We start from the raw sequence: 15203 nt of genomic DNA, 5'->3' as shown, positions 1-15203 counted from the left end.
ACTGGGCTGGGCCTTGTATGGTACTTGTCAACTTCTAAGTGGTAATACATACATCTCGCCTTCCGTGTTAGTCTGTAAGCTCCTAAGGGCCGTATTCACTTATGATGCATGTGTGTGTGTGGTCCCAAAAGACAAACTATTCTGTATGCGAACTATCTTGCACACAAGTGAAAAAAGAGCAGGCACCCACACCTGCTCTTGTATAAGGTCGTATAAACAGCAGGTAAAAAAGAGCAGGTATCCACAGCAAACTTTTTTTAAAAAGTACCTGCTATTAGGCACCCCCCATAAGAATCTCTTTTTGAGTCATAATCTTTTCAGCTGTACAGTCAACCCTTGAACCACATGGGCCTCACTGTGTGGGTGCTCCTATACATGGACTTTTTTTCAATGAACAGTTAGACCTCCCTCTCCCTGGGTTTCACACCTGCAGATTCAACCAACTACACACTAAGCAGAGGGTCACCTTAAGTTACAGGTGGATTGACTGGAGAGGAGAGTGGGGAGCAGGGGTTGGTGAGCGCCCCTAACTCCCAAGCTGTTCAAAGGTGAACTGTACTAGCTCTATCTTGGAGAAGCATCAGCGAACACTGCACACACATCACTGTTGAGGATTTGGGCAGTGATTCTTTTCCCACTACACTTTAGTACAACACTCACTTCTTTTTGTAGGTTTTTTCATAAGTGGGATGCACCAAATCCTCATCTTCAGGTTCTTCTGGAACATCACAATTTCTAGTCAGAAAAATCACATGGGAAGAACAGGTCACCAGTGCCTATTCATATATCTTCAACAGTATTTCCTCTTTTCCCAAAAGGATACTACTAACTATATGGTACCTGAACTGTGGGTCAGGGTTATTGGAGCAATACCATTTTTCTGGAAGTTGGTCTATCCCATCTGGTAATTTTCGCCACTTTAGACAGGAATCACACTGAACCCATGTCTGATCAGGACGTTTCCTATAACCAAACAACAAAATATTAGCATGGAAACATGGATGCTTAATACAGTTCCCTTAGATTTTCTACATAATTTCCATCATAAAATGTCCCTATTATTTAATTCTGTCCCTGAAAATTCTATGACATAACTATTATTATGTATTGGTCTGTCATTTTTAACCTTTTGAAGGTAATCAAATTGTTGTCTTGGTTTAACTTGCCAAAACAACAATTTGATTACCTTCAAAAGGTTAAAAATAACAGACCAATTTAAGCAAAATAACTTAAATGTATTATTTAATAACATACTATTAGATTTGTTCTATGATAATAAAAACTCAACTAAAAGTATTTCAAATGCCTTGCTCTGAAATTTATATTAGCATCTGTATTGTCAAATCTAGTATATTTATTAGCACAATAAACTACTCAGGTATAGAAAATAGACAAGTTGTATTTACTACAGTTTAAGCAATTTTTTATAATTGTATTACATTTTTACGCTATTATAATAGCACACCTCTGAATAACTAAAATTTGTATATTCTTTCATTTTATAAGGTACTTTCTTACTTTTATCATTTAAAAATTACACTGTTCCTGTAAAAAATTGATACTCATTTAACATATGAAGACCTCACTTTAATGTCAATAACTTTTTAAAGCTAGTTTTACAAAAATGCATTTACACAGTTATATGAAACTTTAAACAATCCAGAAATTTAAAGTAAATATAAACCTGTTCCAGGTTACATTGTGCATGTGTATACAGACACATATGATGCAATGGAAATTAATACACTGAGTTGTATCTTTGCTTTTCATTATACACTTTGAACATCTTTCCATCAGTTCACACAGTGATTACTTATTCACAGGATTTAACAATCCTGTTACTATGTGCTCAGTGTGTTTCTGAGTGCTTATCAGGCATCATATCTTTTTTCTTTTTTTATTTTATTTTTTGTTAATCCTCTCTAGAGGATGTTTTATTTCATAGATTTTTAGAGAGTGGAAGAGAGGGAGGGGAGGAGGAAGAGGAAGTGGGAGAGAGCGAGCACGAGAGAGAAACATTAATGTGAGAGACACACATTGATTGGTTGCCTCCCCCATGCGCCCCCACTGGGGCTGGGGATCGAACCTGCAACCCAGGTACGTGTCCTTGACCAGGAATCAAACCCACTACTCTTTGGGGTGTGGGCCAGTGCTCTAATAACCACCGAGGACACTAGCCAGGGCATGGCATCATATCTTTTCATTCTTACAATTCTAGGAAGTAAATGCTATTAATGTTTCCATTTTACAAAGGAAAAAATTGAAGCTTATAAGAGGCCAAGTAAGGAATTCAATGTCACATAGTTACTTAAGCAGAACTAGAATCTAAACTCAAGTCTGGCGTTATACTCATGATCCTACAACACAGGATTTTTCAAACTATGCAATGCAACCAGTTAGTGGATTGTGAAATCAATTTAATGAGTCAAGTTGTGTCTTTTTAAAATAAAATAAACAGTAACACACAACACATGGGTAAAAACCATTTCATGAATCTTGTCACTACATAAATGATATATTCATTAGTTCACTTTTTAAAATTTTTTATTTACTGAGAGAGAGGGGGCGGGGGGGAGGGTGGGAGACATCAATTTGTTGTTCCATTTATTTATGCATTCATTGGTTGGTCCTTGTATGCACCCTGACGAGGGATGAAACCCCCAACCTTGGCATATTGGGATGATGCTCTAACTGAGCTACCTGGCCAGGGCCTATTCATCAATTCATTTTATGGTATGCTGATTTGAGGTGCAGAATTTATTTCTTACTATGGGTTAGAGTCAACTATGAACACTGTACAACCATTGTACCCTCCAACATCACATCTTGATTTTACAGTGGGTTGATTTTTTAAGGTACACTTACTGTCTATCTTCAACTGGCAAATTTAGAGGATATTCTGCATTTTTCTTCACTTTCATTTCATTCCAGTAATCATTCAGTTTATCTCCCAGTGCTAGTAGTGTAAGCCTCAAAAAAGTAAATTATAAAATCAATTTAAGAAAAAAGAATAAAGATTAAATCTTAGTCAAACATAGAGAAGCACAACCTAGTAATGACCATGTGGACACTGGGGGTCAGGGAGCAGGGGGAAGGACTCCAAAAAGTACAGTTAACAAAAAACACTCAAAGTAACGGCAATTTTCTAGAAGGACCTTTAGAAGTCCCTAGAGCAAAGCACAGAGCTAGGATCCTCTAGGAAATAAGACAGAAAATAATACTTTGGGTCCCCTGTTGTGAAAGTATGCTGTCAACCAATTACTGGGAGAACCAGTAATTGGCTCTGAATTTCAACCCCAACCTCACAAACTTCAATTTAAATTTTAACAAACTCAAACTTTTGGTTTATGAAAGTATGTGATCATTACTAGCAAGTATATTTCAAATAGCTTCTGTTTCAAAATTAAGACTTTCTCCCACAATAAGATGTTTTTTTAAGCTGAATTTATTGGGGTGACATTGGTTAATAAAATTATACAGGTTTTAGGTGTACTATTCTATAATATATCACCAGTATATTATATTGTGTGTTGACCACCCCAAGTCCCACAATAAGATGTTAAAAAGCAAATCAATGGGACCTACTGAAATAAGATTAAAGCCACAATTCTTCCTCATCTCTTTTTCTCATCACCTCTATTCCTCAGTCCATAAGACTGCACCCATTTCTGTTGACAATATACCTAGGAGTGAACTGCAGAGTCATGGGGTGGGCATTTTACTTGGCAGAGCCTAACAGTTTTCAAAAGTGATCAACAGTTTTACATCCACCAGCAACATGCGATGAGAGCTCCAACTGCCTACATCTTGCCAACATGTGCGATGTTTTATTCACTGTAGATAAATTTTCCATTTTGTCCATTATGACTGAAACTTCTTGTGTCTTGCTTTAAAAAGTTGCCTAATTAAAGATTATGAAAGTATGCTTGTTTCCACTTTGGTTTTGCTCTTCTCATTTAGATCTATGATCCATCTAGAACTGGCCTCTTGCTTCATTTGAGAGGAAGGAGTTAAAGTTCACTCTAATGTAACCTTTGTCATAAATCAGGTGACCATATGTATGAAAGTGGGGGGATGTTTTTGGACTTCTCTATTTCACTAGACTATCTTGTCTATCCTTTCATTAATACCCACTTTCCTAGTTACTACAGCTTTATAATACTGTTATCTAATAGTACAAGTCCTCTTGCTTTGCTGTTCTTTAATGATCGTCCTATCTTCAGTCTTCTGACTGTCCATGTAAAGTTTAGAAATAAACCTATTGATATACTAACATCCACACACACCTGGGTTTTTTGTGTGTTTTTTTAACTGAAATTGCATTTAATTATTTTGGAGAAAAACTGACATTTTATAATACCCAGTTTTCCAATTTTTGAACCTGGCATACCTATTTATTTAGGTCTTAAATTTCACTCCACAATGTTTTGTAGTTTTCAGTGCGTTGAGGTCTATGCATATTTCATTTAATCCAAAAGTGCTTGTTTGTGTGTTTTTTTAATGCTTTTATTAATGATTTTAAACTTCATGTTTTTCTGTTGTTGCTGGTATACGGAAATACAATTAATTTCTGAATATTTTTTATCCAGCAACCTTAGAATACATATTACTTGTTCCTTTATTAATTCCAGTTTGTGGATAATTTTGGACTTTCTATATATTATCATCTACAGAAAAGTTTTATTTCTTCCTTTCCAATCCTTATAACTTTCATTTTTCTTGCTTCAAAATATTGGTTATTTCCTCAAGAACAATGGTAAATAGCTGACCTCTTTATCTCATTCTCACTCTTGGGGGGGAAGCTATCAATTATTCCCCTTTAGAAATGATGTTTGCAGCTTTTTGTAAATACTCTGTATTGTTACTTACAAGTAACTGTTGTTATTATGCCCTTTCTATTAATGGTTTTGTAAAGGTTCCCCTTTTTTCTAAATCACAAATGAATGTTGTTTTATCAAGTGCTTTCTCTGTACCTATGAAAATAACCATGGGAATTTTCTTTTTTAACATCAGTGTGATGAATAACATTGAATTTTGAATGTTAAAAACCACCCATGCCCTCTTGCAATAACAATGCACTTGGTTTTAATGTATTACCCTTTTTACATGTCACTGGATGATGTTTGTTATTATTTTAATTAAGATTTTTATATCTTGATCAGAAGAGACTGACATCAATTTCCTTTCTAGTAAAGTATTCTAAATATGTAGTAAGTTTTCTAAAAATTGATTTAATTTCAAAGGAATATGTTCACATCATCAAAAATGATGAAAAATTATTCATACTATCCCTCTGGTAAAGTTTTTTGTGTCTGTAAACCTACAGTAATGTCCTCCCTTTCATTTCTGCTACTGACAATTGCCATTTCCCCCTTTATTTCCTTAGTCTCGTCAGATACAGACCATTAATCTTATCAAAGAACTGAGCATTTTGATTGTGTCACAATTTATTGTCCCTCAACTCCAAATCCAGTCTTCCTTGCTCAGTTTTGTGATACTAGAATTTGATCCTGTAAACATTTATCCTTTGCCAGCCTGAGCAATATTAAACTGGGTTAGCAGGCAATGAACCCACCAGATGGTGGCACAAGACATTGTCTTTCAGCTTCTGGTACTACATAGTCATTATCTGGCTGGAGCCCATTAGCCTCCCAGAGGAGCTCCAGCTGTGCTCTCAGACCTGGCTCTGCACTCTGGCAACACAGACCAGTTCTAACATGCCCAGGTTCTAGCAAAGCCAGACCTTTACAGACCACCTCCAGCCCACCCACACAGCCTCTGGCAACAGTAGGCCCTGGTACAGGCCAGCACTGGTCAGGCAGGCAGCTTGTTTCTATGTTCATCGTGACCTTTACGAAGATCTGAATCTCTGACTTCAGGAGTAGGGGGCAGGGGAGGCTTCTCCTAGTTCCTTTACTGTTGACTCTTTTTCAACCTAGAGGTAACAGCTCCTCTTTTATATCTGCTAATTCTGGATACCTACCATCCTTCTACCCCTCTTAGGAATCACCTTCCACTATTCTAGATGTGCACGAAGAGAAGGGGCCACATACTAGGCCTGACAATCTCAGGGGAGGCCTGCACGGTGGCCTTACAAAATCTGAGACGGAAAGTAACCACTGAGTTTCAGGATGGTCTGAAACTCAAACTTCCTAACTAAAAGAATGAGTCATGGCAGGTAGTCAAGTCTTAGGCCAGTATCCTCCTTGACAAAGGTCAATCTTTACCCTTAACTGAGCCTGTCTACTGTCTTTTGTATCTAGGAAAGTATACTTTTGGAATGTCAAGGTAATTTCCTTTTTTCCAGACCTCTCTGGGCACCATCACTGCACCAGAGCAGAGACCACAAAACCCCTCATGGCAATTATGCTAATTGTTGACTGTTAACTATCTTATACCCACAAAGGTAAAAGAAGTGTATCTATTCATTTTACTATTTATCCAATCCCAGAGTTTCTCCACCCCCACCCCAGCTTTGCTTTCTCCCACATCCTCAGATTGTAATGTATAAAATAAGGTGCAAAACTACCATTCTCTGGAGCATTTTCTCAATCCCTTGAGATTTTGCTTTCCATTAACTGTCATCAGTTTGGCTCAAATAAACTCATAAAAATTCTCTACAGGTTTGAATGTTTCTTACGCTGACATAGTTAACAATTCCTTGTATTAAATTATCCCTGTTCAAATAACAGGAGTAACTGTCTCAGGACTGAACTCTGAATGATATATTTATTTTCTTTATTGTATATGGTTCTTAATTCACTGATTTTGCTGTTATCTTTACTATTTCCTTCCTTCCATTTTCTGTTTTATTTTTTCTTTATTTGAGGAGAGAGCCAATGGCATTTGTCTTTACCACAAATATTTACATGACGTTTGCATTCTACTCCGTAACATATGCTCATTAGGACTGTCTATGCTTCCTAAATTTTCAAGTAACATTACTGGACACCTTTATCCTATGGCTTCTAACCACTCTTAAAATGTATGAGTCTTTCTAAGGTACATAGGACTAAATTACCTTAAAGTACCCATCTAAGCACAAAGTTTCAGGATTTTATGATTACACAAAAAATGTTAATACCAAGAAAGCAGGAACTTCCTCTATTTTTTATGACTCAGAAATACTTCATCAGTAAAGATGGGAGAATATACTTCTACTTGTAGGATATAATTCCTAGGATGGAAGACAACAGTTAAATGTGTCTTCTGTGCAAGCTTTTCACCTACCCACTTTCTTAATGTTCAACAATGTAAAAACATCCACAAGATAGAAAAAGTTATGGAAGTATTTCCAAAAAACTGTAGAAAGTCAAACATTTAAATAGGTAACACACCTGTACTCATTAGTATAGTCGAAATCTTGTTTATTATGAGTTGGCTTTAGGAAATTGCACTCTATAATTCCCACTACTCCAACACCCATGTTGTTTGCCTGAAAAAGAAAATGAAATTGGCGTTCTAAGCATAAGACATGATGCTCAACATAATTACCCTTCCAAAAAAATTTATAATTTGTAGCAAACATTTTCCTGTATTTTATCTCATGAAATTTAGAGTGAAAAACAGCATTTGGTAGGTAATTCATTTTCCAGGAGTTATTTCCTAAACATATTAGAGCCTTCCTCCAAAACCACGTCCATTGTTGTCAAGTAGCCATTTAGGCTATTATAATCCCCAATTTTATACAAGGGAAAAAAGACCACCTCCACTGGGATGCAACTTCTTAGTAGAAACCACAACTAACTCATTTCTATATCCACAGTGCCTAGCAAAGGCTCTGGCACATAATATTTCATAAGTTTATTTAAAATTAACACTTTAAATAAACATTAAAGTTGTTTATCCAAAGTTACACATCCAGATGTTAACTGCAATGAAATAAACACCCACGTCAGCAAAAATTAAGTTATTTTTTAAATTTTGCAAGCTAAAATACTGAACTCAAAACACGAGTCATATTCTGATTATCTTTGTGTGATTATCAAGTATATTTTGTTCATGACTGTAGTTTATACTTCTGAGTCTACATACAAAGTAAAAAAAATTTAATTTACAAAATGAAAATTTCCATAAATATAACTATAAGAGGTGGGAAATAGTTTATTCTTGTATTATTATTTATGAATTATTGTATTATTTTCCATAGGAATAACTGTAAGCCTACTTTTGCTCCACCGTGTAGATGAAGCCATACAAATCTAATTGTACTCCTGCTCTATGAAGAACCATCAGTGGTTCCGCATCTCACAGCACTTGTAAACCACAGTACCCTTCAATCTGTAGTTCATGTCATCTTCGTTCCAGCCTCATCTTCCTGTCTCTCCCATTACTCTATTTCCCACTTGTCATCTGACCCAGGCATAACAAATTACTCCCTTAATAATGTCGTCTCAGAAGCTTCTTTTCCTGCCTTTGCAGATACTTGTTTCCCTGAGTGGAAAGCCCTTGCCAGACTTTCCAACACAGTACAGTCAACTGAGGCTCATCTCAACCACCACTTTCTCCAAGAAGACATCTCCGATGCTCTGAGGACAGGCCTTATTCCTTCAGCACACTGGGCTTTGAGGATATGCTCTGCGCATCTTATCTTTTTATGCCGAGCATCTAGCGTGGGACATCATACTGCTATCTGACACCTACTTAATAATGTTTACTGAATCCACAGAACGCAAATACTAGGTCCAGTCCATCATCTGGTAAAGAAAAACATTAAAAAAATTGGTTGTAAACCAACATTAAAAAGTTGGTTGTAAAAGCCTATTTTTTACAAGGTCAAGCTTAATCAGAAATTATACATATACAAATTTAACTGAGTGGAAAAAAGGGCTGTCTCTTACTTAAGTCAGGTTCCTAAGTGGCGAAAGATAAAATGAGTGGTTACAAAGAGCCCAACAATATTCATTTACTTTTGCAAAAATGCTCTATTCTGAGCTCATGCCATATAAAATACTTAGTACAGAGTTACAACCTGTTGAATAACATTCAAGATAAACCCACTACCATACTGTTTAGTGCTCACATCATTCTATACAAAGAATTCAGAATAAGATTAACTGAAAAGTCATAAAATTGGAGAAATATGCCTTGACTTAAAACCTTTAAAAAGGTAATTTTCTCCAAGGCTTGGGTTCTTGTAAAACAGAAAAAAGGGTAATTTTCAGAAATTTGTCACTGAATTAACACACAAAGACACACACACACACAAAAACAAAAACCAAAAACCCCATACCTTTCTGCGAAAACATGTAAAGGACAGACAGATTGGTATGGGACAATGCCCAACATCCTAAATTGAACTCTACAATGGATACGGCTTAGGAGGAAGGCTCTAATATATTTAGGAACTAAGTCCAAAATAGTAAATCACCTACCAGGTACTGTTTTTTCAGGCTATTGAGTCAGCACTAGTTAAAAGCAACAAATTTCATTCCAGCAGGAAATAAGCAGGGATCCAGATCCAAATACATCAAGAGATCTGCATCATTAGGTCTGGGGCAAGTTACTTAGCCCCACTTTCCTCATCTGTAAAAGAGAGATAAAATATTCTGTCCCCTCATAAGATTACTCAGGACCAAATAAATTAATATTAAAGTATTCTAAGTTCAAGAGCCATACCAGTTATTAAAAACACTGACATTTAAAAGTCATTAGGCAAAGAGCTATTACTTCACATCTGACCCAATAATTAGTTATCCTAACTTATAAAAGATATATAGACATTTTCCACTTACCTTTAACTGATATCCAACTTTTTCATAAGCTTTGATGAGTCTATTTTTATGATACATCATTATCCCATAATGATCTTTATTTCTGCAGTTGAATCCAAAAGTAATTTTTACTGTTTTCGTCTTAAAAGTTAAGGAAAATTCTGAACATACCACCTCATTCCCTTCAGATTATGCTTTCTACTATTTCATTAACTATTCAGCCCCAAAGTGCAAAAAACAGGCACAGTTACAGAGAATTAGAATGAGTATCAGGAGCAAAGGAGAAAAGGCAGTAGGGAAATACACAACTAATGTAGCTCTATGCGGCATCATAAAAAGGAAAACAAAGGATACTAAAAATTTTGGTCGATAAACATCATGTTCAATGTAAGCAAGACTCTTTGAAACTAGCTGTGTCTTCACTTTCTGTCCACGTAAGATGATCTGCATTCTTGGTTTTAGATATAAAATACTGCAGTAAGCCTGAAAAGACACAAAACAGTATGTTTCTTTGAAATAATTATCTACAGATTTATTCAACACTACTTACACGTGTATTTAAAAAGAAGCTACCACCTTACTTTCATAAAGGATCCATTAACTCTTCAATAAAATAATATATACTATACATACTTTTCACTAAAAATAAAGTATACTACAGCCAGTAAAAATATTTGCAGAAAACAATCTATTGACCTGTGTTGATATGTTAAGTGAAAAAGTTATAAAACAGCATCCCGGGTATGTGCCCCGACCTAGAATCGAACCAGCGACCTCCTGGTGCATGGGTCAACGCTCAACCATTGAGTCACACTGGCCAGACAGCTTAGATACTTTAGAATCTTGCTCCAGCTGGTATGTTGCTCAGTGGTTAGGGCATTGGCCCACGCACCGAAGGGTAGGGGTTCGATTTCCAGTCAAGGGCATTACCTGTGTTGCAGGTTCGCTCCCCACCCCTAGTCTGGGTGCATGCGGGAGGCAACTATTCTATGTGTCCCTCTCACATCCATGTTTCTCTCCCTGCCCTCCCCCACTCGCTCTAAAAAAAGCAATAAAAAAATATCCTCAGTTGAGGATTAAAAAAAAAAAAATACTGACAAATTTTGCATCCTGAAACATTTGAAATATGCTCGTCTGTGCCTACCTCCAAGGTATCAGAAACCTCCAAAGGAAATGAATTGAGTAACTCGAGGAGAGACAGAAGGTTCAACGAAAAACCAAAATTTGAACTTCTGCCGGGTCACTGTGGCCCAGCAACTGAGCATCAACCTATGATCCAGGAGACCAAGGTTTGATTCCCAGTCAGGGCACATGTCTGGGTTGTGGTCTTGATCCCCAGCAGGGGGCATGCAGGAGGCAGCCGATCAATGACTCATCACTGATGTTTCTATCTCTCTCCCTCTCCGTTCCTCTCTCTGAAATCAATAAAAACATTTCAAAAAGAAATTTGAACTTTTCTCTTACTGTTTTAATTGAACTTCATAGAGGGAGGGAGAAAGGAAGGGGGAGAGAAACACTGATGTGAGAGAGATAAATGGATCAGTTGCCTCCCATATGAGCTCCAACTAGAGCTCGAACCTGCAACCTAGGAATGTGCCCTGATTGGGAATCAAACCCACAACCCTCTGGTGAAACCCACGACCTTCTGGTGCATGGAATGATGCTCCAACTGAGCCACACCAGCCAGGGCTTACTTTTCCCCCCATCTCCTGACTTCAAAATTAGTGGTGTTTTGTCATTTATAAAATTCATTAATGATATTTTAAAATATTGTACTTCATGATACACTAAAACCATACCATCTACTCTGGCTGCCTCTAGACCCATTCATACTTGAGCAAGATTTTTGTAACAATTAGGAGATACTTCAATAACACATTGTAGTATATCAAATAACAGTAATATCTGCCATTTTAATTGCTAACAAAAAGATATATGGCAAACTTGTAAATGTCAAATGTATCCTCACCTTGGGGTATTAGAATCAATGCAGCACAAAAATAAAGGGAAGACTTAGTATGATATATCTTATAGTAACTAAGAAACTTAATTTCTTATTATATCAACATTGTTATGTTGACATACTCCCTCAATCTCAAAAATATAACCATTTCTAAAGTCAAATTTCAGAGATATTTACCACAAAATTATATTAATGTACATTATCTCTAGTCTCTACATAATCTGTTGCTTTAGGATGTCAAGGTGTGTACTTTAGAACACTCTGAATCTGGCACTTTTGAATGACAATCAGTATGGCCAGCATAGGGTACACCTATTCTATTACTCCCACTTTAAATAATGCAACAACATAGTGCAAGAACGACTAACAATGTAAAGTCAATACTGTTAGACCCGATGGCTTCGCAATTAAAAAACTGTTTTTAAGCAAATAAGACCACCAGTGTGCTCATGAGAAGTTTAGTATGTTGGTTTATGTCTGAGATACTTTCATTTAGCAATCAATGGCAGCATTTATAACACAAGTGGATGACATAACTTCCATTATTTGATGCTTTTCTCATTTCTACAGGAGCGCTGGATACACACCCTTAGGGAATAGTCGCTTTCTGGGGCAATCTGGTCCATCCGCTCTTGCTTCTTATACCCTTTCTTCCCTGTTGTCTCATCTAAATCTTCCGGAATCCTGATGTCGTATTTATCCTTATCAAAATCAAACTCTGTTGCATTTTTGTAGCTGTAAAAACAATTTTTTGAAGAAGCAAAATGTTAACTTCATAGCAAGATAAGCAAGGAAATACTATTAGTCAACAAAATAAAACCCTGTATGTGGTAGGCACTATGGTAGTGGTGAGAGGGGGAGAGACAAAAGCAAGAAATAAAATGAAAGAAAAGGAATCTAGGGAAATGCAAAAAAACAAAAACAAAAACCCAAAAAACCTGTATTCGTAGACATTGCTGGTGGGAAGGTCAAATGGTAGAGCCACTTTGAAAAACATTCTGGCAGTTTCCTAAAAAACTAAACATGCAATTCCCCTATGACCCATCAATTACACCCCTGGTTATTTACTTTAGAAAAATGCAGACTATATTCCAACAAAAACTTGTCCACGAATGCCTGCAGCTTTATTTGTAATGGCCAAAAACTGTAAATAACACAGATGGCTTCAAGAGGTGCATGGTTAAACGCCCTGTGCTCCATCCACACATGTGCTACTACTGGGCAAGAAGAGGAAGCAAACTCCTGCCGCACTCGCACTCGAGAACCTGCATGAATCCTGAGATTTATGTTGAATGAAAGAAGCCAATGGTTTCCCACTGTGATTCCTTTTATGTAACATTCTTGAAATGACAAAGTTATAGAAATGGAGAGCATGTTAGAGGCTGCCCGGGATTAAGGAGAGAATGGGTGTGGACATAAAAGGGCAACTTAAGGAATCCTTGTGGTAATAAAAATGTCCTATATCTTGACTACATCAATGTCAATATCAACTGTACTACTGTTCTACAGCTTTGCAAGATGTCACCACGGGGGGAAACTAGGTAAAAGGTACATGAGATCTCTCTGTTATTGTTATAATTGCACATGAATCTATAATCATCTTAAAAAGTTTTAAAAAAACTGGGGGAGGGACAGGGAAGCAAAAGCAAGAAAGAAGAAAAAGAGAATACAGGTCAGAAAAGAACAAGATTTAAAGTATTTTTGGTTTACCACTATTTGTGCTTTCTTCCTATGGTTCAATATGTCTTAGATCTCTCAATATTACACATTCATTCTAAATTTTAAAACTTTTATTTGCAAGGGATCTTATTTTCATCACAAGGACAAAGAACTACAAACTTCAGCAACACAGAAGTCTCATCAATTTTACTTTCCTCACCAGATGTGAAATCATGCTTAGCTTTAAGTAATGAACTAAATTAACAAAGATGTCTCTTTCAACTTAACACAAGTTGGAACTTGGCTGTTTTTGTTTTTTTTTTATCTTCTCATTTGTGTTTGTTTTGAGGAGAGGGGTGGAATAACAAAGACTGAGAATAGAGTGCTATGGAGACTAAACCTCAAGGCTAGGAAATTTATTTTTAATAATCTGAAACTATTCCAAATTGAACCCAAAATGGCCTCATAAAATACCCTTAGAAAAGACTGCCATTAAATGAGCCCCTTCCAGTGCATTTCTACTTTGTGTAACAATCAATGGATGAACGTAATACAGCCATCCCTGCACGTGTACTTCCCCATTGTTCAGCAACTAGCTGTGGTCTACATTTACCTTCGAAGGTTCCAAATGATGATCCGTGTCCCCTTCTTACCCATAATAGCATCCAGTTCTGCTAGTAAACTCTGTTCCGTAGAAAACAGAGAGTGTTTCAGAATGGCAGCAAGGCTTGCTTCTGACTCCTCCAAATTAATCATCTGTCGTATATTCTAAGTTAAAGACTTAGACCAACAATGTATTTTCCACAATTGCAATATTAAAACCAACTCAAACTTAAACAACAAAAACTATTTCCTAAGTTTTAAAATGACAGTTTGATTTCAAATGAACACCTAGGATGAAGTACGAGCAAGTTATTACCCCTAATTTAATGGTTTCCAACATTTGAAATGTGTTTATACAGAGGATATTTTCCTAGATACCCTACTTGTCATGGTAATAAGTGAAATTTTCAAACCAGACCACCAGTCTCATTAGAGCACTGTAAGACTGAAATAAAGAGGAAAGCTAAAGGAAGCTCAACCTGAAATGCAACTGCCTGACAGTAAGGATTTCCATGGCACAATTCCCATAGAGAAAAGAGGGACAAACGCTTAGCTACAGATGTAGGGTAGAGGCAGTGACAGGAACCGGAGCTAGAATGGAAGGTGTGATTAAAAAACAAGAATCTGGAGGAAGGCAAAAGAATAGAGTGGTACACATTATTTCTTCAGCTCTTCTACATAGTTTCCATTTCCAAATCAAAAGGATATGGTGTCTGTTGAAGGCCACTATTGGGACAACAACATGTTCTGCTTTTATGGCTTTCAAGTAGGTCTGAGACAGGAGGCCGACGCTCATGCTTTCTCCATTTTTGGTAAAAACAATTGCATCTTGACCCAAACGCATAGAACCTGACTTGAAACCATTCCCATACAATCCAACTGGAACATGACCATTCACGGTAACTTTGTCACTGAAGCCAAAGCTAAAAAGAAAAAAAAAGATTTTAAAAACAAATACATATAATCTTCATGTTTCTAATTCAAAAACGATAATACATAAAGAGCCTGGATTTATATGCTGGCCTCACCCTTTCTAAATCTATAATCTTGGGCAAATAACTTTTAATCTGCCTTGGTATGCTTTCCCATCTCTGAGATGAAGGAAACCAAGTCTACATCACAGAGGACTTTAAGAATTACACACACTAAAACACTAGCTCATGGCCTGGCACATACTGGCTAAATGGCTAAGTTATAATTTGGGTCCCTGGGCCCTGATATTGTACTCCCTGAAATCTCTTCCTTTAAGCGTGAATGATTTTCTT

At 36.7% G+C, this 15203-nt stretch overlaps 1 protein-coding gene across 2 annotated transcripts in view; it reads right to left on the bottom strand.

Annotated features, from left to right (window-relative positions):
• The window catches only part of MORC3 (MORC family CW-type zinc finger 3), a 43636-nt gene that overhangs the window by 11847 nt on the left and 16586 nt on the right, over window positions 1–15203 (bottom strand). For both annotated transcript variants that reach the window (XM_087818399.1, XM_087818400.1), the window contains exons 4-12: window positions 14648–14861; window positions 13949–14097; window positions 12264–12411; window positions 10068–10196; window positions 9735–9854; window positions 7338–7435; window positions 2866–2970; window positions 841–963; window positions 661–735 (exon numbers count right to left, since the gene is read on the bottom strand). In XM_087818399.1, the coding sequence (XP_087674525.1) occupies window positions 661–735; window positions 841–963; window positions 2866–2970; window positions 7338–7435; window positions 9735–9854; window positions 10068–10196; window positions 12264–12411; window positions 13949–14097; window positions 14648–14861 (1161 nt within the window). The remainder of the gene's footprint in view (window positions 1–660; window positions 736–840; window positions 964–2865; window positions 2971–7337; window positions 7436–9734; window positions 9855–10067; window positions 10197–12263; window positions 12412–13948; window positions 14098–14647; window positions 14862–15203) is intronic.

The sequence above is a fragment of the Miniopterus natalensis genome, chromosome 6 (assembly GCF_054644295.1).
Source record: "Miniopterus natalensis isolate mMinNat1 chromosome 6, mMinNat1.hap1, whole genome shotgun sequence".
Lineage (NCBI taxonomy): Eukaryota > Metazoa > Chordata > Mammalia > Chiroptera > Miniopteridae > Miniopterus > Miniopterus natalensis.
This window is presented reverse-complemented; position numbering and strand designations above follow the sequence as displayed.